General features: G+C 39.4%; 1 protein-coding gene across 9 annotated transcripts in view; it reads right to left on the bottom strand.

Moving 5' to 3' along the window:
* Positions 1 to 14,260, bottom strand: part of LOC108708274 (microtubule-actin cross-linking factor 1) — a 180,597-nt gene extending 166,337 nt beyond the window's left edge. For 6 of the 9 annotated variants that reach the window (XM_041582205.1, XM_041582206.1, XM_041582208.1 and 3 more), the window contains exons 1-2: positions 13,629 to 14,260; positions 6,453 to 6,680 (exon numbers count right to left, since the gene is read on the bottom strand). In XM_041582205.1, coding sequence (XP_041438139.1) covers positions 6,453 to 6,654 — 202 coding nt within the window. In that variant the 5' untranslated portion in view covers positions 6,655 to 6,680; positions 13,629 to 14,260. The remainder of the gene's footprint in view (positions 1 to 6,452; positions 6,681 to 13,628) is intronic. The other 3 variants (XM_041582209.1, XM_041582204.1, XM_041582207.1) reach the window with 3 other exon arrangements.
* Positions 14,261 to 21,372: the final 7,112 nt, after the last annotated feature.

Here is a 21,372-nt window from a genome sequence, read left to right as displayed (position 1 = left end):
AGGAACAAACACTGCTTTCTATAGCAATACATGTACAAATAAGTTAAAAACTAGGGTTCGGGATGCAGCCAGAATTCAACCTTTTTTAGCAGGATTCTGATTCAGCCGAATCCTTGTGCCCGGCCAAACCAAATCCGAACCCTAATTTATATATGCAAATTAGGGGAGGGGAAGGAAATCGCATGACTTTTACTCACAAAAGAAGGAAGTAAAAAATGTTTTCCCCTTTCCCAGCCTTAATTTGCATATGCAAATTAGGATTCAGTTCGGTACTTGGCCGAATCTTTCACGAAGGATTCGGGTTCGACCAAATCCAAAAATGTGGATTCGGTGCATCCCCATTAAAAACCATAGAAAATTTGTAACAAATGTATGTGGCAAAGTTGCTCAGAATTATCTTTTCTTTTATTAGGCAAATTTTTATCTTGGGGTTGACTTGCCCTTTAAGCTGACTGAATGGACAATATTGAAGGTGCCTCAGTTGAAAGCGGTGCTTCACCTTAAAGTTAACTTTTAGTATGTCTAAGCGATCCAATGTGGTGGGCAAAAAGCCAGGCGTCAAGTCGGATGCAACGGAAATTAGGTAAGCAACAAGAACGTCAGATGGTGTCGCAGCGTTCATCCGACGTGACACGACTGTTGGATACAGGCGCTGCACGCTGTATCTGCATTCCGACAGTCGTGTCGCGTTGAATGAATGCTTCGACTTCATTCCATCTTCATTTCCATCTCTTACCTTTTTTCAGTCACATTCAACTTGACACCTGCATTTTTGAGGAACGCGTCGGATTGTGCCAAAATCGCCCATGGAGTTCCTCACATAGAAGGGCCTAAGCAACTAAGCAACTTTTTAATTGGTCTTCATTATGTTTAGTTTTTTTAATTATTTGCCTTCTTCTTCTGACTCTTTCCAGCTTTCAAATGGGGGTCACTGGCCCCAAATGCTCTGTAAGGTTACATATTTAGTGTTATTGCTGCTTTTCATTTCTTATCTTTCTATTCAGGCCCTCTCCTATTTATATTCCAGTCTCTTATTCAAATCACTGCATGGTTGCTAAGCAAATTTGGACCCTAGCAACTAGATTACTGAACTTTCAAACTGAAGACCACAAATAATAAAAAATGAAAAACAGTTGCAAATTGTCTCAGAATTTCACCCTCTACATCATACTAAAGTCAAATCAAAGGTGAACAACCCCTTTAAGACAGGCAAATAAAATCAATATGCACTACTATAGTGGCTTTAAGACTATAGGAATAATACTGGGCACAATGGATAGTGCAGATAAGAGGCAAACTGTGGTTCCATTGCGCGATAAAATACTTTTTTGTGACAGTTATTTCTGTCTTATCTTGTATTTATAACCATATTTTGGCCAATTCTGCCCCAAAAAACAGCTTTAAATGAATCCATATTGTACATGGAATGTTCCTGTTAAAACGGAGTTGTGGTTTAATAGAGAAAATCACCAAATATCCGATTATGGCATGTGAATTGGGTGAAAAAAGTAGTCATATATTCTAAAAAGTTGTTACAATCTCTTTGCTAGCTATATTATTACTATTTGCTTATGTGCTGCCCATGTTGTGCCTCCCAATGACCAGATGGTATTCCATCCATGATCTCAGTAGGTTATATAAGAGTCCAATATACTTATGAATTGACTGCATGTCTGTAATTAATGATAAGCTTGTTCATGACAGCAAACCTTGCCATAAATCTGAGGCTATTTCTGGCAGCCATGGGGATCCCCAAATAGCTGTTGTTTCAGGAAGGGATAACAGCACTTGTATTACAATAAAAATGAAGTTGACCTGCCTTTATTTTTACTTGTCATTAGATGCTACTAGCTATAGATTCCTGTATTGGCAACACCTCTATTCCTGCATTGTGGGTGAGACAATGGAGGGAAGGTTTGTTTATGAAGGGTGTGCATGCGAGTAAGATTAAGTGCTGATGTTATTGGTGGGAAACATAAGAGCCATTCAGAGGCAAATGTCCAGAAGTGCTTATTACAAGTAGACTCTCTTATACTATGATACTGTAAGTGTGTTGATTTTGTGCTCTTGCTCCAATAATGTGGATTGTGAAAGCTCCTACAGCGCTTTTATTCTGTCTCTCTCAATGACATTTAGGTTTTGTTTAGTAAAGAAGATGAATGACACCCAGCTGTTAAGTATACCAAGAACAGCGGAGATGCAGGCAAATAGATTGTCTGCAACTGGGAATATGTTTAGATTCAAAACAGAAAAGATGCTCTCCCCCCAATGTTTACCTTAATTAGCAGTATATGTTCAGTGTATTATAATGTATAAATACAGTGTATTGTAATATGTTTATTTGTTTTCCTCTCAATACAGCCTGATCTTTCCTTACACTATAACTAATGGATGTAAGAATTAAAACAACTTTTAAGGACTCACGAGTTCAGCGGTCACAGTTACTGAATTTAACAAATATTGAGTAATTAAAGGTTCACTGTTTGCTACAGCTCTGATCACCTACAGCAAGCATTCAGCGTGTAGCATTTACTAGCCACATATTTAAAAGCAAACATCTCACTGGCTGCAATGGGTTACTGCAGAGAATATGGAAGCAGAGCCGCACTCGAACGGATCCACAGGACCAGAGATATTCAGTTAAAAAATAATTTTATTGGTAGAAAAGTTAAAAATATAGCTGCATCTCCATCCACCCTACGCGTTTCGCACCCCTCAGGGTGCTTAGTCGTGGGCTCAATGCAATGGGTTACTGCACCTGGGAAAACATTGTGTGTTATTACACACAGGAGATAGTGTCTAGTGTCTGTACAGGTGATTGATTGTTTGCATTCATCCTCCTATAGGTAGGACTACGCGGACGTTTGCGGCACGATCCGACGCACTGGGACGAAACGCATGCGACGGAAATAAGGTAAGTGAATGCATTGTCGGATGAAGTCGCAATGTTTATGCGACACAAGTTACAAACCAAGAGTTTAACATGACAGTTTTAGCTGCTAAATGAAACTGGAAAATTATGCAGATATGTGTTTAGGGAACATGGGACAAACAAGGGGAGATTTGTCACCACATTAAATATTTGCTACCACATTAAAATTGAAAATAAAGAATTTTTTTTTTAAAAAAATTACATTAATTGGGGCCATTTGACTTCAATGCAGGGAAAAATGCCTACTCACATTTTCCTGTGATCTGAATCACCGCAAGTTATCTAATTTACTTGCAGCAATTGCAAGGTTAGCATATGGCAAAGCATTTTCAGGGTGATTCAATGCAGGCAACAAATCTCCTCGTGTGTAATTGCTCTAAAGAACAGTTATGATTTACTGTATAAATTCATACAGGCGTGTTATCTATTATCAGGAACCCATGGAACCTGAGGTTTTCCAGATAAAGGCTTTTTATGCCATTTGGATCACCATACCTAAAGTGTACCAAAAATAAAGCCAAACAATTACTATACCCCATAGGATTGTTTTGCATGCAATATGGGTTCATGCAGATTCATAAGGATCAAGCCACTGTTTTATTATGACAGAATAAAGTAAATAATTTAAAAACATTCAAATTATTTGCTTAAGATTGACTGAATGGGGGGGTGGCCTTGCCGTATTCACAGTTTTCTGGATATTGGGTTCTGGAATAGAGATTCAATACCTGTACTTTTTCATGAAAAACATTTCTAAATAATTTTACATTTTGATGGCTTTGATATAAAAGCTACAACTGTCATGTACTCATAACATTTAGAAAGTAGGATGTTCAGATTATTTTTCAGGCTCCCAAAATGTCGAGATTGCCTTTTTTACCAATATTTATTGAAATTGTATATGATTTACTGCCTCATGGGGCCCCTATAACTCCTGCCCCCCCTGCAGCCACAGGGTCTGCTTCCTCTGTAGTTGCACCCCTGCATTTTCCTTTTGTAAATATTTAGGGGAACTATAATGTAAGGTGCAAGGTTTGCTCCAGGTCTAATCACTTAGTAAATAACAACAAATGAACAGATAGCATTAACTGGTCACCAGTTTAAAAGCAAATCTACAAGTGCACCAGGCAAACACTTTTGTGTGCACAAATATGCTGACGTATATGATGTATATGATGATGAGTGTAAGTTGCGGGCCCCTCAAAGTGCAGGGAATCTTTAATTTTGTTGGTTACTGAGACCCTCCAGCGCCCCCCCCCCAATGTTGCACCCTAGGTACGTGCCTATTCGGCCTACCCCTAGTCCCTGGATATGGGTTACTGTACCTAGCAAAATGTTGTCCTTTTTATTAGATATAGGGGTCAGGTTATTGTATTTAGTTGCATAATGACCAGGGGCATGCAGGTTGCAGCTGCTTCTGGGCCTTTACATCTGGGGACCTTGCAGGCATACAGAATGCTTTCTAAGGGGTATCTCATTACTTTTGTCTGGCAATGTAATGAATTATGTATTTCATACAGCAACATGTTCATCTTATCTAACAAAATATGCAAAATGTGAAGCTTTCACATGTGCATAAAAAGGGAAAACATTAATTTGTTTTACTTACTTTCAGAAAGAAAGTTTGCTTAAACAGTTGCAAGGGTTGTGGGCATTAACCACGATCAACATTTCTCCTCTAGTTGTCTACACAAAACACAATGTACAAGTGTAGCTGACAGAAAATGTTCAATTACAACTTCAGAAACAAAGAACCCCATGATTAAAGGAAAGGTTGGTACACAAACTGGGTGGTCTGAATGATAAATGAACTCCAAAGAGCTTCAGGACTGCTAACAAACCGCTTGCAAAGAGTTTAGAGCTGGGGAATGCTCAGCATACATTATTCACCCTTTGGATTAAGGGATAAGGTTTCCTTGGACACAATTTGGACGGACATTGGCAGACAAGCATAAGAGAAGTACACCGAGTATGCACTTGGCTGGCAGCCTTAGAACAAAGGCAACTAGATGGGGAGAGACGAAGACCCCTTCCCCCATTATAAATCCACGAGGAGTGCTCTGTAACCATGGTAACCCAAAGAATGGCTGCTTAGCCTGTGTTACCATAGAAACAGATAATACAAAATCAGCCTCACTACAGCATCAAACAAAAATGACTGAACTAAACTGCTCCTTATACATTTAGATCTTAAACTAACACTAAATGATATTTAGTATAAAAACTCTTCTCATTTAAGGGCATTTAACCATCCTAAACAATGTACAGATTATTTATATTAACATTTAACAGACTGCTGCATATTTACATGAGCTGAAATGTAAAAATTGTCCAACTCAGGTAGTGGGTGCATAAGGGCCCATTGAGCTTGTACACTGTAGTACAAGGAACATGCATCACGCACCAGCAGCCGAGGAATGACAGACCCACCTTTTCCAGGTATGCAACTTAATGGACTGGAGGTAGGCAGCAACCCCGCTAAATGTTCTGCATTACACTCCTTTTATGACAAACATATATACATTTATTCAAGTGCATACAGGTATTGACTTTTTTTTTAAAGCTACATATTATATATAATATATATTCCTGCCCACCCCCCCAAGTGTGGGTGTTTGTAATCCCATTGTTCTGTAATGAATTTCATGTGATTTTCTGGCTCACATGTAGGGACTCATTAGTGAGCCAGTCATTCTTTAGTATAAACACCCTAATATAACCTCGCCCAGGGTGCAGCATGATTACATCATCTGTGGTTATAACACAGTGCATGAACAACAGCTCTGAACAGTAGAATGTCTACCTGTATGTATATTGTTGCATTAATGTAGGCTGATGTAAGAACACTAGCAGATATATAACAAAAATATATATATGTGAATATTTTTCAGAAGAGCCACATATCAGGGCACCAACAATAAGAGGGTAGGTCGAACCAGCCATATACACACACCACAAAACTAATATTTTTGTTTTTATATTGGCCAGTTTAGACACTTAATATATTGTATCAATATGAAAGAACAAATAGGAGAACAGGAATCAGCGTCTAAAGCACTCACCACGTAGATTAGATGGTCCAGGTGCACTGGGCTAAGTGCCCTGATAGCCACTCAATATATTTTAATCAGCTTTGTCCATTGAATATCAAGGCAACACTATGCTTTGTACACCTTTGAACACCGATTTTCATATTGTCTAGGGGAGGCCACTGCAATACTTGGCACAGTAGAGTGTTATCCCTAAGGCTGTCCAGTAATAGAATTAAAATGCAGTGATAAGATTTCTGGGTATGGATCAGGGCATTTGAATATGAAGTATAAGGTAAGTTTGCACCATTGGATTTGGGTTCAACTAAAATTATTATGTGCACTTTAAATCACAAAGCGAATTCCAGGATTAATTGTATGATAGATTGCAGAGTGGAATTTAAATGCAATACAAAATAGATTCAGTATATGCGATGTAGGGGACTGATTTAAGTTACAGACAGTCATCCTACAATGAGTCATTTTCTTACCAGCAACTCTGACCACTGCTCTTTCTGCAGGATCCAGCACAGAGTCCTTGCACTTCCTCTTCTTTTGCTCGTGGCGTGGTAAATTCCAAGGGAGAGTGTCCCCTGGTGGGCAAGGGGACAAACTCCCAGACCTCTCACTGCGACATGATCTTTCACTGCGGTATGACCTTTCACTGAGGGTCTCTTCATCTGATGATGACATGTTTCTGTGTGATGGTATATGTCACGCTATGGATATATAGAAGAATAGATCTTTAAAAGGGAGAGGAACGATGCATCTCTGTAACATACGGTACTGATATACAAAGTGCCCGTGCTAAAATGGTATGATACTTTTAAACATCCACTTTTCTTTAATTTAATTTAATTTCTTTTTAAGTTGTGGCAAACAACAATGGGTCCATCCTGCCTCTACTACTGCATTGTGATTGAATGTGCCTATTGATGCTCTGGAACCCTGGAGCTACCACCAACCTGAACGTGGAGGTGATTCCAACTGTGGGTTGCATCAATAGGCACAGCACACATGCGACCAAAGTGAAACAATGCCAAAATGTTAGCTGCAATTAGCTTCATATTAGCTACCAGTGGCTTCAGGCCCCTCTGCAAAAAAAGTCGTTGGAGGGCCCTGCATGTACAGAACACTGCTACTAAACTTAAGCATGCCTGCCTGCATGCTCCACCTGCTCAGCCTGCACATCAGTAAATAGGAGAGCAGCTGGAAGGGGCTTTTCTAGCAATTTTAGAGGGAGCAGACCCCATAGTCAAGGCCCCACTTTTTACCTGCCCCCCCACGACAGCAAGGTCTGCTTCCTCTATAGTTATGCCAGTGTTAGCTATCAAATGCACATGCAATTGCATTTGCAGTAGGTGAAACTTACTCTCCATGCATCCACACTTATGCTGGAATCTGTAATTATGGGTAAAACACATGGTGATTGTCTAAATCGCACTTTGCAAATTGCACTTTCAGTCATAAATGACCCTTAATGTTTCATTAGTATTTCCAATTATAATATCTATTCAATCACTTAGCAGGAAGAGAATATTTCAGGTATGGTTATCCAGAATGCTCAGGACCTGGGAGTTTCCGGATAATGAATCTTTCTGTAATTTGGATCTTCATTCCATAAGTCTTCTAGAAAATCATGTAAACATTTAATAAACTCAATAGGCTGGTTCTGCTTCCAGTAAGGATTAATTACATCTTAGTTGGGGATCAAGTACAAGCTACTGTTTTATTACAGAGAAAAAAGTAATCATTTAAAACATTTTTGGAATATTTGGATAAAATGGAGTCTATGGGAGATGGCCTTTCTGTAACCTCTAAGCATTCTGGATAATGGGTTTCTGGATACCGGATCCCATACCTGTACCAGAATAATATAAATAATGTATTATTACAGTAATATAATAATGAAGATCATGATCGTGGAGAAAGGAGGTATAGAAGTAAAACACAACAGAAAATACAGCAGTGACAACTGGAATGGGTACAGAAGGAATTAGGACAGGAATAAGCAAACATAAATCAAATGATCTAAGGTGTGAAGGCAGTCATATTTTTAAATAAATTGAACAAATTGCTAAAGTAAAGGGCAATAGTTGTGCTGAAGTGAAAAAAAGGAGAGAAATTAGTGAGTGGAAGATCAGTTACAATGGAAAAGGTGAGAGATTAAGTAGGATACTATGTACTTAGGTATTCAAATTGTTGTTGCCAGAAATGCCAGTAATAGTACTTCAAATGAAGTGAGATGCAGTCAGTTACAGTTTTATGCATTGAGAGATGACAGTGGCAGGGTGATTTCCTTAAAGAAATCCAGTGTGTAAAACCAAGACTACAGACATTAGCATGTGCAGAAGGTGATCATTGAATGTAATGAATGTAAGCCACATCTGTTAATTGGGGATATAGCCACAAAGTAGGCAGTTATACTGTCTGAATTGGATGGGATGTAAAACTCTCTTAGTAAAGGAACATTATCTAAAGGTTAGGCTGCATTGATCAGTATATGAGCACAGATGGAGCAATGGGGCCTTAAGCCTCCATTGTTTGATATTAGTGGAACTGTTAGCACCTTTTCTTACTTTACACTTGGGAAAGTTAAACATTTCCTTCCAGCTCATCAACAACATATCTCTGTATTTTCCAACAGGCATGTGTAGTAGTGCATTTGAAAAACACTTTCAATGAAGCTGGCCAGATGCAGAAAGCAGTGGTGAGATGTGCATACGTGGGCAGGGACTAAGATATTTTGACCTAATGATATATGAAGAACAATTAAAGTTACATGTAAAGTGATCCCCAAGCAGCAGTGAGCAGCCAGGAGGTAAGTGAAACCAGGTTCTACCCAGAATTCCACACATGTGAACATATCACAAACCACTTTGCTATATTGTATGTGTTGTTGCCTGTAACAACATTTGAGCAGTTGACTACAAATTAATAAACAAAACTAAATACCTTAATGATTCCTATTGCCAGTTGCACTAGTCCATTTGAACACTTATTTGAATATATCAGTCTCATTAACTTGTGAAAGAAACCTGGTAAACAAATGGATGGTCTACTAACTATAGAATGCAGAGTAGAATAGGATATAGTTGGTGGTCAGGGACAGAATGCAAGGTTACCGTATGTCTTGCAGGATACAGTGACAAAGGAATAAGCTATACTAAATGGGTGGTAGAGTTTGAAAAATACAATGATTGCCAAAGTCTTCCTAGATACCTGGTTTAGATGTACAATAATGTATATTTTGTTAAATGTAGCTTCTTATATTGAACAGGAACTAAAAGCATTATATCAGCATGAGATATTGGAAAGTTAGGTTACCCAACATACTCCAGATTTTACATTTAAGTTAACTTTAAGTATGATGTGGACAGCAGTGTTGTGAGATCATTTGCAACTGTTTTTAATTTTTAATATCCCTTTAATTAGTTTGGTCTTTGTTCAGCAGCTCTCCAGTTTGATATTTCAACAGCTATCTGGTTGTTATGGTCCTCTACGTGGTTGCTGGGGTAGCCACCATGCAGAAACAGGGCTATTAATGGGAAAGGACCTGAATAGAAACATAAGTAATAAAATGCAAGGAAAAAAATTGAACTGTAAATTTAAAGATCAATAGTTCTAGGCTGCAGGGGTCAGTGACCTCAATTTCAAAACTGGAAAGAGGCAGAAGAGAAAGTCAAATGATTGATAAATATATTAAAAAAAAAATTAAAGCCAATCGAAACTTACCAAGAATAGGACATTCTATCTTCTTGCAGCAGTTGGGTGTCAGATATTTAAAAGGAGCCCCCATATAAGATATATTGGATCTATCTGTCAATGATTATCTGACACCCAACTCCTGCATGAAGAGAATATGAAGAGAAACAAATGTTGAGAGATGTTGAAGATAAACTTGATTAAAACTTGATTAAACTTTGATTTTTGAAACAGTACTGAATATATAATTGATTGTATTTAGAAAGTTTCTTATTTCAGTATGCTGAAGCTTATATTAAATTTTCATTTTTGTGATAGTTCCCCCTTTAATCCATTATCTGTTAAAGCAGTGGGTGTGAAGTGGGAGCAAAATCAATAAATGTTCCTATCCCAAAATGCCATGCCATTTTGTGCCATCACTGAAGCTGGAGGTGATAAACATAGAACATAATAATGGTGAGCAATTTAAAATTTAATTTAAAAATTTAAAAATAAGAAGATGAGAGAGAGAGAGAGAGAGAGAGAGAGAGAGAGAGAGAGAGAGAGAGAGAGAGAGAGAGAGAGAGAGAGAGAGAGAGCAATAAGCAGGCACCAAGCATTATCTAAAAGGTATATAAGAAATGTACTGTGAGAAGCATACCATATATAGTGGTGATTCAGGAATAAGATTATTTAAGGTAAGGGTGAGATCACTGGGATGAAACTGTGCAGGCAAGAGCTGTACAATATTCCACTACATTAGAGATATACCAAGCTGTGTAGGGGATGGGCGGCAATTAGATGGGAATGGGGGTGGTGAGACATAAAGGTGTGGGCTGGGGATTGGATGCATTTAGCAAAGAGAAAGTGATTTAACAGTGATAAAAGGGTGAGTTTGGAAAATGCACTGATACTAAACCCAGCAGAGGTACTTAAACCTAGAAACAGGTACTGATATACCTTTGAACCTCAACCCTGCTAAATATATATTACTATTCACTGATACTGTATTTTTATGTTTGCAACTGAATAGACCATTACTGATGGGTGAATCTGTGCGAAACGGCAAAAAATTTGCGGCAGATTTTTCCCCAGTGAATCTTTGCCACATTTTCACAAATGAATTTGCTTGCGTTGAAAATCATAAATTCAACGCAAATTAGTGTCTGCCAAATTTATTTGCCCATCACTATAGACCATTAAACGTGACTGCTCCCCAGAGCAAATGCACCTGCTACACCACTGGTAATATAACCCCTGGGGTTAGTTAGCAGAATAAAAAGAGAAGGGGGGGATGTTGAAAAGTGATGATCATGGGATACATTTAATAAACAGGGTTTAGCATTACTAAGGAATTATGTGATGTCATATGACTACATAACACAGACAGTGTCATGCAAATCAGTGCATGGACAAATAATAATAATAATAGACAGTCGGGAATTACATGCGCACAAGCCCCCTTCTAGGCTACTGCCGGGTCTAGAAGTGTGCAGATCCAGGCATGGGTGTACCCAAGCTTTCTGCAGTGCATCGGGTTCATCATGTGCCATTGACATAACTGGATCTGCACACATCTTGGCACACTCACGTACAGTACCTTGCCAGCCGCCTTCTCCTAGCAGTCCCAGCACTGCAAATAGAAATAACAATTGGAAAAAAGCTACAGGGCCCCTGATGACACAAGGCCCATAGGCTATATCCTTCTTCTCTGCTTCGTATATATATATATATATATATGTATATATATATATATATATATATATATATATATATATATTTCTGTCTCTTTCAACAGGGGGTTGAAGAAAGGGGTGAGTGCCCCGCGCTCCCGGGAGACAGCAGCAGTTGTATGCAGATGGAAAGTAAATAGTCTCCACTGCATCCCAGTGACATTATTCTTTTCTGCAAAGTGGGTGCATCTAGGGGTTATTTTGTATTGGAATGCAATAAGACATTCAATCATTTTATATGTAAGAAGCTGCAGTTCAATAACAGCGGGTTTCTAAATAATGGTACACCACAGAGATTTTTTTTAAATGTTTTCTACTTTTAAGGACAGTCTTAAGAAGTAGTAAAAGTTGCAACAAGTATTCTGAGATTTATAACAGGGTTCTTGTTGGAGATGTACGAGAGCTAGCAAAGTGTAAGTTATCCATGAAATCTGGTGATCAAAGGGTAAAATATATGGCTGGCTATGAGTGTTGTATTTACAGTAAGAAACTTGATTATATACACATATGTGAGCTGTGCTTGTGAAATACAGTACAGTTGTATTAGCAAAGGAAGCAGGGGTGCTTTGCCAATGAGGCGAGTTGAGGCTGTCGCCTTAGGCGGCAGCGCCCCACTAGGTACCAGGGGCAGCAAAAATGCTGCTCCTGGTACTTTAAGAGCGAATTTCCGGGGGAGGGGGGGCAGCGGAGGGGTCAGGATCGCCCCTGAAAGGAAGCACATTATCAGATGAGATTTTAGAGAACATGTACTGAGGTATATAATAGGTGGGTCCTATCAAGAAATAATGGGTAATGTAGATAAATGGTAGATTAAGGCCTTTCTGATTTGCCTGTGGGTTGAAGGGTTTGCTTTTGTTAGTATCAGTTCTATGCTGATTATATTGCATTTGTAGATTAATATTAGGTAATGTGGGTAAGTGGGCCAATGGAACCCATGTACTGCTCACCCCCGGGTAATCGGTAGCCCTAATTTGCCACAGATACGTGAGACAGAGTGCTAGGAGCTGTGACAAGCAATAACAAGCTATTAATTATATACAGTTAGAATGCAGACAGTGAGAACTTGTGCACAGTAAATTGAATTAGATTAGGGACAAAATTAAATGTACAGTACAATGGTTTCTAAGCATGGGTGGGTTATGGCAATGGGATGAAGTAGTGTAGCTAGGCCCGAAATACTGTGTGCAGCCAGATAGAATAATCACACTATTAGTGTAGGGTGTATAAAAGTAAATGTACAGTAGTAAATGAACTACAGTATGTCAAAAAAGGTTGTTCAACCTCATGTACTATATAACTATGTCATGCAGAGTGTTGCATGTAAAATATATAGTTGCATGGCCGACTTTTGGAGTGTTCAATCTGTGTGGTCTAACAGGGAGTGAATCACCAATGTTTCAGATGCACCTCCTTTTATTGCAACAACGTTAGCAATGGCGCCGGCATCCTCCTTAGATGTAAGGCAATTTCAAAAAATTTTGTGAAGGGAACAAAATCGGCGTTGTACAGTTTTTAATTGTTAAAGGGGGGATTATCCCATTAATTTCCACTAGTGCACCATGAACATTTCAGCAGAGGCAGACACTTCACTATTTTGCATAGGTTGCAGTTAACTAAAGGCAAAACCTGTATGGTCATATATATAACAACTTACATATAGTAAGTAAGTAGAAAGAAGTGAGCTATGTATGACAGCAAACAGTACTATACTGAGGTGTGGAGCAGGGACTGGGAAGCCATATAGTGAGCAGAGGACATGAAATCATGGTGCCTAAAAGATGTATAGTACTGTGAAGCAGGCCAATAAATGGTTCAGTCAGTTAGAAGATAATTATTATGTTGTGGGTGAACCACAGAATAGTTTTCATTAGAATACATTGAGAATAAACGAAAAAATTGCAGGTGGCAAAATGTTTCCATGCTATAAATCGTATATTAATCATATTAGATTGAATAAATGACAGTTAGTTAATGGTTAATGGGTCGGTATAACCTGGCACTGGGTCACAATGTTACAAAGATAGACAAACAGTTTCATGCTGATTTCACCCTCATGACACATAGACAGGACACTGTTCTTAGATATTGAGAATGGTGTTCATGTTGGTAGAGTGGACAAGACCATGGTACAATCATAAGGTGTGATATGAGAAACCAATGAAGGTGATGGATTTCATGACTACAGTTGGTTCACAGCCATTTAATGATATATGGAGAATTCTCACAAGGTACCAGGCATAAGTCACTTACCCCCTTGTGACAGGAGGCTGAAACTGTGGGGGATGTTGTGGGCTGAGATTTCAGATAAGGTGCATCCAAAGGCAAGGGGACCGTCACATCCAGAGCAAGTATTAACAATGTCTCATCCAGCGAGACAGCCAAGAGACAAAGCTATATCCACTAACAGCAAATGAGACACAGAGAGAATGAGACAAGCAAATCTAATATCCAGGGAACCATAAGGTCTAGGGACAGACTGGGAATAGTATATAAAGATAAAGCCAGAGACAGAAGCACATCTGGAAATAGCCAAGGAAATTGTTGATCTATGGCTGTCAAATTAGGGACATTGGTCCATCTAAAGGCTAGATATCCAGATTAAAAGGGTAAGCGGGGAAAAGGAGGTCAAATCCAGGAAAGAGACAGCTGGAGAAGAAGCAGGGCCATCATCTGCAAAGAGAGAAATCAGATCCTGCCAGTGAAATCCAGAAAGAGGGGGAAGGTGAAAAAGAAAAGGGCGTCCAGAGATAGGAAACATCCAGGTACAGCACAGGCTTTCCAATTAACAACGCATCCAGGGCTATTCGGAGAGACCTCCCCACTGTAATGCTGTTCTCCGATCCCAATGGGGAGGAGCTGCCTTACAAAGAAGCCTCACCCACGTCTGCGGCTCCTTAAACTGTACGATTGTCATTCAAACTCGCGCACCTATTTGCGCCCTTTCCACCCTCAGTACCCATCAAATAGATCAGCTGCACTGAGCATTTCGCTGTCCGCTATGTGTCTACGTGTTACTGTGTGGGAGGAGGGCTGGAGCAGCTGCTACAGGCAACCGGGAGATCCCCATCTATTGTCCGTACACGTCACACTGCGCGTGCACACTTTGTCTGCAGTCATAAAATGACGCTCCGACGGTACCTCACCTGTATAATACTCTATTAGTGTCTGTCAGTGGATGTAGAGAAAGCACACCCTGCCCCTGATAAGCACCAAAATCTCTAATTCCCTCCATTGATTTTACTGTTGGACCTTAGTTGATGCACTGGAGTGTATGTGTATCCTATTATAATACACAAAAGCCATGAATATCTTGTAAATTATATCCTTATAAACGATGAGTTATGATGTCATCAGTTATAAACGGTGAGTTCTGATGTCATTTCTGTCACATGACTCACTGAAATTTGTGAAGTACCCCCAGTTGCAAAATATGAGGATATTAGAAGTTAACTCGGAGTTCCATGACCAGTATAAAAACACTCAGCCTTCGGCCTCGTGTGATTATATGGTCATGAAACTCCTCGGTAACTTATAATATGCTTATAATTTACAAGAGGGGGTACTTTATTCACTATATTTTGGCATTGACAGTTGTTGCATTTCATTACTGAAAACAAAGCACAAACAACGTATGCTACTTAGGAGATGCTCTTATACAAACATACCTGTCAGCCATTATAGGAAAGACCCTACACATTAGTATGCAATGGCATATTTAGTGGGGAGCAGACAAAGGGGTCCTGGTAAGTACCTGTAAAGTCCCCCTTCCTCCCTGCCCATGTCCAGTGATCCCTGGAACCCTACTTATATCTAGCACTGGCATGGTGTAAGTGGAGCCTATAGCTAGGGTTGCCACCTGGCCAGTATTTTATCGGCCTGATTGAAAAATATGATGCTTGACCCCAATATTATTAATAGCGAAAAAATCTAAATATATAGGAAGGCCGGCATTTTTTTCCAAAAAAGGTGGCAACCCTATCTATAGCATAAAAAGAGTCATGGAGAAAATGGAATGTTGACCACACTCCCTTTGTTACCACTCCCCAAATACCACTCCCATTTGACAAAAAACACACCTACTTCCCCCAGTTGGAATACCAGCATCAGATACACTTGCATTTTAATACAAACACAGATTGCCCACTCAGCGATATATTGTAACCCTAACCATTCCATTACACACTGTGGCACTTGTTGATTACAAATAAAAACAGGACTCCAGCCTATGGGGCTCTGTGCCCCAGTTCTATTCATCTGAACCTCTTCCACTTGCGTGCAGTCAGATGCAGCGGAGTGGAGGTTGCCCCAAATACACTACACAAAATCAGGCAATGAGGCATTTACAGGCTGACCTCTGCTCTACTGCATCTGACTGAACTCAGGCAAAGGCTATTCAGTTGTACAGAGATGGGGCACTGAGCAGATGCACTTCTCTCAGCCTGAACAAAAATACACAGGCTGAGAGAAGCTGATAGAAAAGAAAACTAGATTGCGGCTCTATCAAAATGAATTAAATTCCACCTATATAGCAATTATGAGCTAAATGGCCAAGAAAACTCACCTGGTATTTGAATTGACTTGGGTGCAATGCCCCAAGTCCGTCTCTTTGGGTGAGATATTAAAAAAACGTAAAATCCAAAGCACATGTATCTCAATCAATGTAAATGCTTGCACTCACCGATGATATGGGGTGGCCCGGGTGCAGCACCCCGAACCCGTAGCTTGGGGTGAAAGTCAAAGTGGATGTGTGGAGAAGCACGCACTCCTGCGACCACCAAGTTTGTAAAAATTAGATTTTTATTCCAAGGGTAAAAGCAAACGTGCTGACGTGTTTCGTATCAGGATGTTTCCTTTTACCCTTGGAATAAAAATCCAAACTTAGTGGTCGCAGGAGTCCGTGCTTCTCCATACATCCACTTTGAGAGAAGCTGAGCCAACACTTCTTCTGCCCTTGGCCTTAGCAACAACTTTAAAATAATACAGATTCTTGGATGTGCCTTGGGCCCACTGGTACCTTAAAGTAGCCCTGAACATAGGGGCCACACATAAGGATGAACAAATATGTATGGCTGTTAAATATATAATATCATATTTTCTGTTCCAGTAGATATTAGCACTGTATAGCTGATATATTAAATTCTTCTCAGCAGCACAAAAACAAAAACACATTTTTTTTTTGTCTGTGTGTTCCCCATGTCCTGGTGCTTGTATAGCAGCAATAAAAATAATAATAGAAATGACGAAAAAGCTGCTCATTCAACAGAATGCAAATTTCTATAAAACTTCACAATTTTTTTTTTATTCTTTATTTTAGTTTGTACAGTGTAAAAGAAATACAATTGTGATTCACATATAAACATGGTGTATTGTCTTGTGTTACATAGCTTATCACATAAAATCTATTCTTCAGTCATGGTATAGGCTTTCTGGGGTTTAAAACCCCTATATCGGTTTAAATGAACTGTATCATGTTAAACAAACATGAAATATCTCGTGCACCTTAAGTGCCCAGTCTTTCAGTGTAGGAACAATGTTCGATTTCCAAAAAAGTGGTATCAAAGCCTTTGACACTGTTATTAGGATTGAGATAATTGATTTTTTTATTTTGTGTTAGAGACATCTCGCTGTAATGTAGCAGAAAAAAAGGTGCTGGGTATATTATAGCCATATCTGTGAATCTAGGCAACATTTGTATAATTTGAGTCCAATATGGTTGAATACTAAGGCAATGCCACATGATGTGGGTAAGATTGCCATCTATTTGACCACACCTCCAGCAAATATCTGGGATGTTTGGGAACATTTTAGATAGTTTACTTGCCACTTTGTACCATTGTGTTTTATGTTCCTGCAGTCTAGCGCATATGTTGCATCTGGACTGCTTATTAGCATTTTATACATTGCAGAAATTTTGTGGGGGGTGCGTTCTGTTCTTGTGAATTGTTCAAATAAAGTATCCTGTGCTCCAGTAGTGTCTGTGATCAGTTTAGCTATTAGAAAATGCTGGATTTGGTACACTTGTAGCCTGTCAAGTGATGTGATATCCTCTGGTAGTATGACATCTTCTATGTGTTTGCGTATTCTGCCATCTTGGAAGGCCCATGGTGACCCTGATTGAGTCAAATTTTTGAAAAACGGAAATTCGGCTCTTAAAGGTACCAGGAGTGGCTTTTTGCCGCCCCTGGAAACCTCTCTGGCATTGCCGCCTGAGGTGAGCGTCTCAGCTCGACTCATTGGCGGCGCGCCCCTGGCAGTAACAATATTTATATAGTGCTGTCCAATCCTGCAGCATTTTACAGAAATTATACGTCATTTAGTCTCAGCCCTAATGACTTACAATGTGAACTTTAATCCCTGCTGTTCTTCACTGCTGTCAGTAAGTGTTGGACACAGTCTCTCTAGTTGTTACTGGTGGGCATGCACACAGGACATAGAGAGGGCTACTTTGTGACCCTGCCTGAAGATGTTTGGGGTACGTCACAAGGATTTGTTCTTGCAAATAAGCAGAAACGGTGTAATTTCTATTGGATTTTCCTACACAGATTGGAATGCAGAATATGACCAATATGCAGGCTTCTACGTTCAAATAAAGTCACCAAAGGGAGTGTGGTTTCTGGAGAATTTGCACAGGCCTATACAACATGTATCATAATTTCTCACCTATAACTGTCCAACTTCCAACATACCTATCACTCTCCCCCTTTGTTAAGGCAGGCACCACTGAAATGGGATGGTGGCACCACAGTTTAAAAGGTAAGTGGTTTATCATAGGCACAGAAAGTAGTTTGCACTGGGTCCTCCTGTAACACTGTTGATTCTAGTCTACCCATTCTTAACACTTCTGTCCCACACACTGTAGAAATTTTACTCCATGCTTTCTTGCCATATTGTATAATAATTTTTTTCCAGAACATAATGCATTCTGTCTTTTATATTCTCAGAATTCTAACTAACAGGTTCTCCCTAGTTCTCCCTAGTTACTGCACTGTGCTGCTTGCAATTTTCCCACTGTCATATCATTAGTGGGGCACACAAATATGCCAATAAACAAGGTAATAAGATTTCCAATATTCTATACTTCACAATGGGCAATAAATTATTCCCTTTATACAAGCATATCCTCAAATAGATCCTCTTCTGGATGTTTACAATATGTTGGTTTTTAACAGGGGCAGCCAGTGGCTTAATGGAGAAGCAAACCCAAATGTTAAAAAAAAACCTCCCCCCAGCCGAAGTGTTACCCTGGGCAAATGCCCCTAAGTCTTTACTTACCCCTGGGTGCAGATTCTGTCCAGTGGAGTTCACGGGCACCATTTTCTTTTCTTAGGTAATCTTCGGAATGAGACCAGCGGAGCAGCGCATGCGCAGTTGGAGTAATTTTCTGTTTTGCGACAACTGCGCATGCAGCAAAAAATTTCGTCAAACAAAATTGCAGAAGCGCCGGTCTCATTCCGAATCGGCTGAAGATGATGCCTGTGAACTCCGATGCCTAAATCTGCACCGAGGGGTAAGTAAAAAGTTAGGGGCATTTGCCCGGGGTAACACTTTGGCTGAGGGGAGAAGAAAGGGGGTCTATGTAGAGTAGGTTTTTTTTAACTTTTGGGTTTGCTTCTCCTTTAACTAGATATTTCAGGCCCCAAACATGTCTTGAGGTTGACCTGTTTCACCAATATTTATTAAAATTGTATATGAACTAAGACTTCATGAGGCCCCTATTCCTCCTGGGCCGCCTGCAGCCGCAGGGTCTGCTTCCTCTGTAGTTACACCCCTGGGGGCAACCTCTTAGCACCCAATAATCAGGGCTGGAATGCAGGTCCTTTTCATGGATTTATTTAAACTGATACACTTCCTAGAAATGCTTCTGAAGTTGCTTGCGTGCATATGCCGTCTTACATACAATTAAAGGCTAAAAGGTAGAAGCATGTCAGACTTGTTTACTGCTGTTTCTATGACTGCTTTGTGCTATTCACTCATAAGGAAAAAAGAATATTTGCTTTGAACTTATTATTCCTGTATACAACATTATTGCCAGAGCTTTAAATCTTTTTGTAATCACTTCTGAAACTAGGACTTCAAAAGGTAGCTTCCCATGGTATGGTTGAGGTTCGTGTCGTATTTGTAAAACGCGTTAAACTTGTTTTCTGGTTCACTGACTTCTAGGTGTTTTTTGAGAAAGAAATAAAATCTTTTGTTTCCGTAAGTGTTTCTGAAAACTGGCAGGAATGCCTTTTTCTTTTCATACGGCTTTTCATGCAACTTTTTTGAAGTTATACATTGACATAACACTTACCCAACTAACCTGCAGCACTAACAATCCAGAACATGTAATAATAATTAATAACAGACTAACAGTGATTAATCTCTAATGGAGTTCAGGAGAGGTGGTCCTCTATAAAGTTGGCAGGTAAGTTCCAGCACTTGGCTGAACTGTTTTGCACACACACAGGATATAACTGTCCAATAAAGCAGCATAACCTTTGTTAACAGAAAAAAAAGTTATTTTCCATGGCTGACAGGCCCACCGATACTGGGCCTCCCACCATAAGCTTTACAACTGCAACTATTTGCTTACGTTCAGCCACAGTTACAGTATGAGCTCAAATTCATCCCACAGGTGGGTTGAGGTTAAGACTCGGTGCAGGCCAGTCAAGTTTATGCTTGAAGGCATTATTGTATAAAGGGACTTCCCGAAACTGTTGCCACAAAGTTGGAAGCACAGAATTGTCATAAGTGTCATTATAAACTTTAGATTTCACTGGATTCAGAGGTCCTAGACCAAATCATAGAACACATCCCCAGACCACTAAAGGGGTTGTTCATCTCACTTTTTTCAGTTCAGTTGTTTTCAGAATTTATTTTCAACTAATTTCTATTTGTGACTAATATTGAAGTATAAAGTTACATTTTTTTACCAGCTCGGAAGGGGGTCACCGACTCTGTAACTGGTTTAACTTGATACATTAGTTGATACATTTCTTATCTTTGGTTTCATTTACAGGCAGCTGTTAGAATTGATACAATAGTTGCTAATACTCCACATATACTGCTGAGAAATGTATCAACTAAATGTAACAAATCGTAAGGGCTCTTACAGACGAGCGTTTTTACCTGCGCAGAAATAGACGCATTACATTTTTTCCAATGGGGCTGTACTCACACAGGCGCGTCTAGGCGCCGAACGCAGGAAAAGTGCAGCATGTTGCGTCTCAACCTGCGATCGGCGCCTACACGCGCCTGTGTGAGTACAGCCCCATTGGAAAAAATTATCAAAATATATAAAATATATAAAATTTATCAAAAAGTGCGGATTTTGATAAATAACCCCCTAAATGTCAATTAAAAAAAAAAAAATAGAAAGCAACTGGAAAAGTGTCTGGTGAACAATCTGAAAATTACTGAACTGAAAAAAAGTTTTGGAAGGTAAACAACCCCTTAAAGTTCCCTCCATCAAACATTAGCATTGCACATTCTGCCAGGTAATTTTCTCCTGGAATTTCAGAAACCCAGACTTTCCCGTCAGAATGGCATATTTGTTTGATAGAAGAGAAGAGAATAAAAACCCCCACACTCTCTAACAATATTTAATTAGTGATTAAATTGATTGCCTTATACCATTTATTGGAATATATATTAAATATGCGCGCAGGCCTCATAATTACGTGCAAATCTCGCAAGCAACTCCGAACACGGAAGTATTTAAATAACACGCTAATAGCAGCGCATTTTAATTGCCTTGAAAAAGCTTTTCAGCAAAACGCATTGGCACAGCCTTCTTTGATTTTATCGATAACTTGATTCTCTCCTTTTTAATCTGTTGGATACAAATTTTCCATTTTAAAAACTGCTAGCCTGCTTCAGAACGGCATCTAACTTCTTACATTCTCTTTTGATTATTTGGCACTGGAGTTGTGCTCTTACAGGAAAGATTAGCTCTTAAATTGAGATAGGAAAGATAATCTAAGTGACCACAGTCCCCAGTGTACTACTTTCTCCC

Source organism: Xenopus laevis, chromosome 2L (genome assembly GCF_017654675.1).
Source record: "Xenopus laevis strain J_2021 chromosome 2L, Xenopus_laevis_v10.1, whole genome shotgun sequence".
NCBI classification, from domain to species: domain Eukaryota; kingdom Metazoa; phylum Chordata; class Amphibia; order Anura; family Pipidae; genus Xenopus; species Xenopus laevis.
This window is presented reverse-complemented; position numbering and strand designations above follow the sequence as displayed.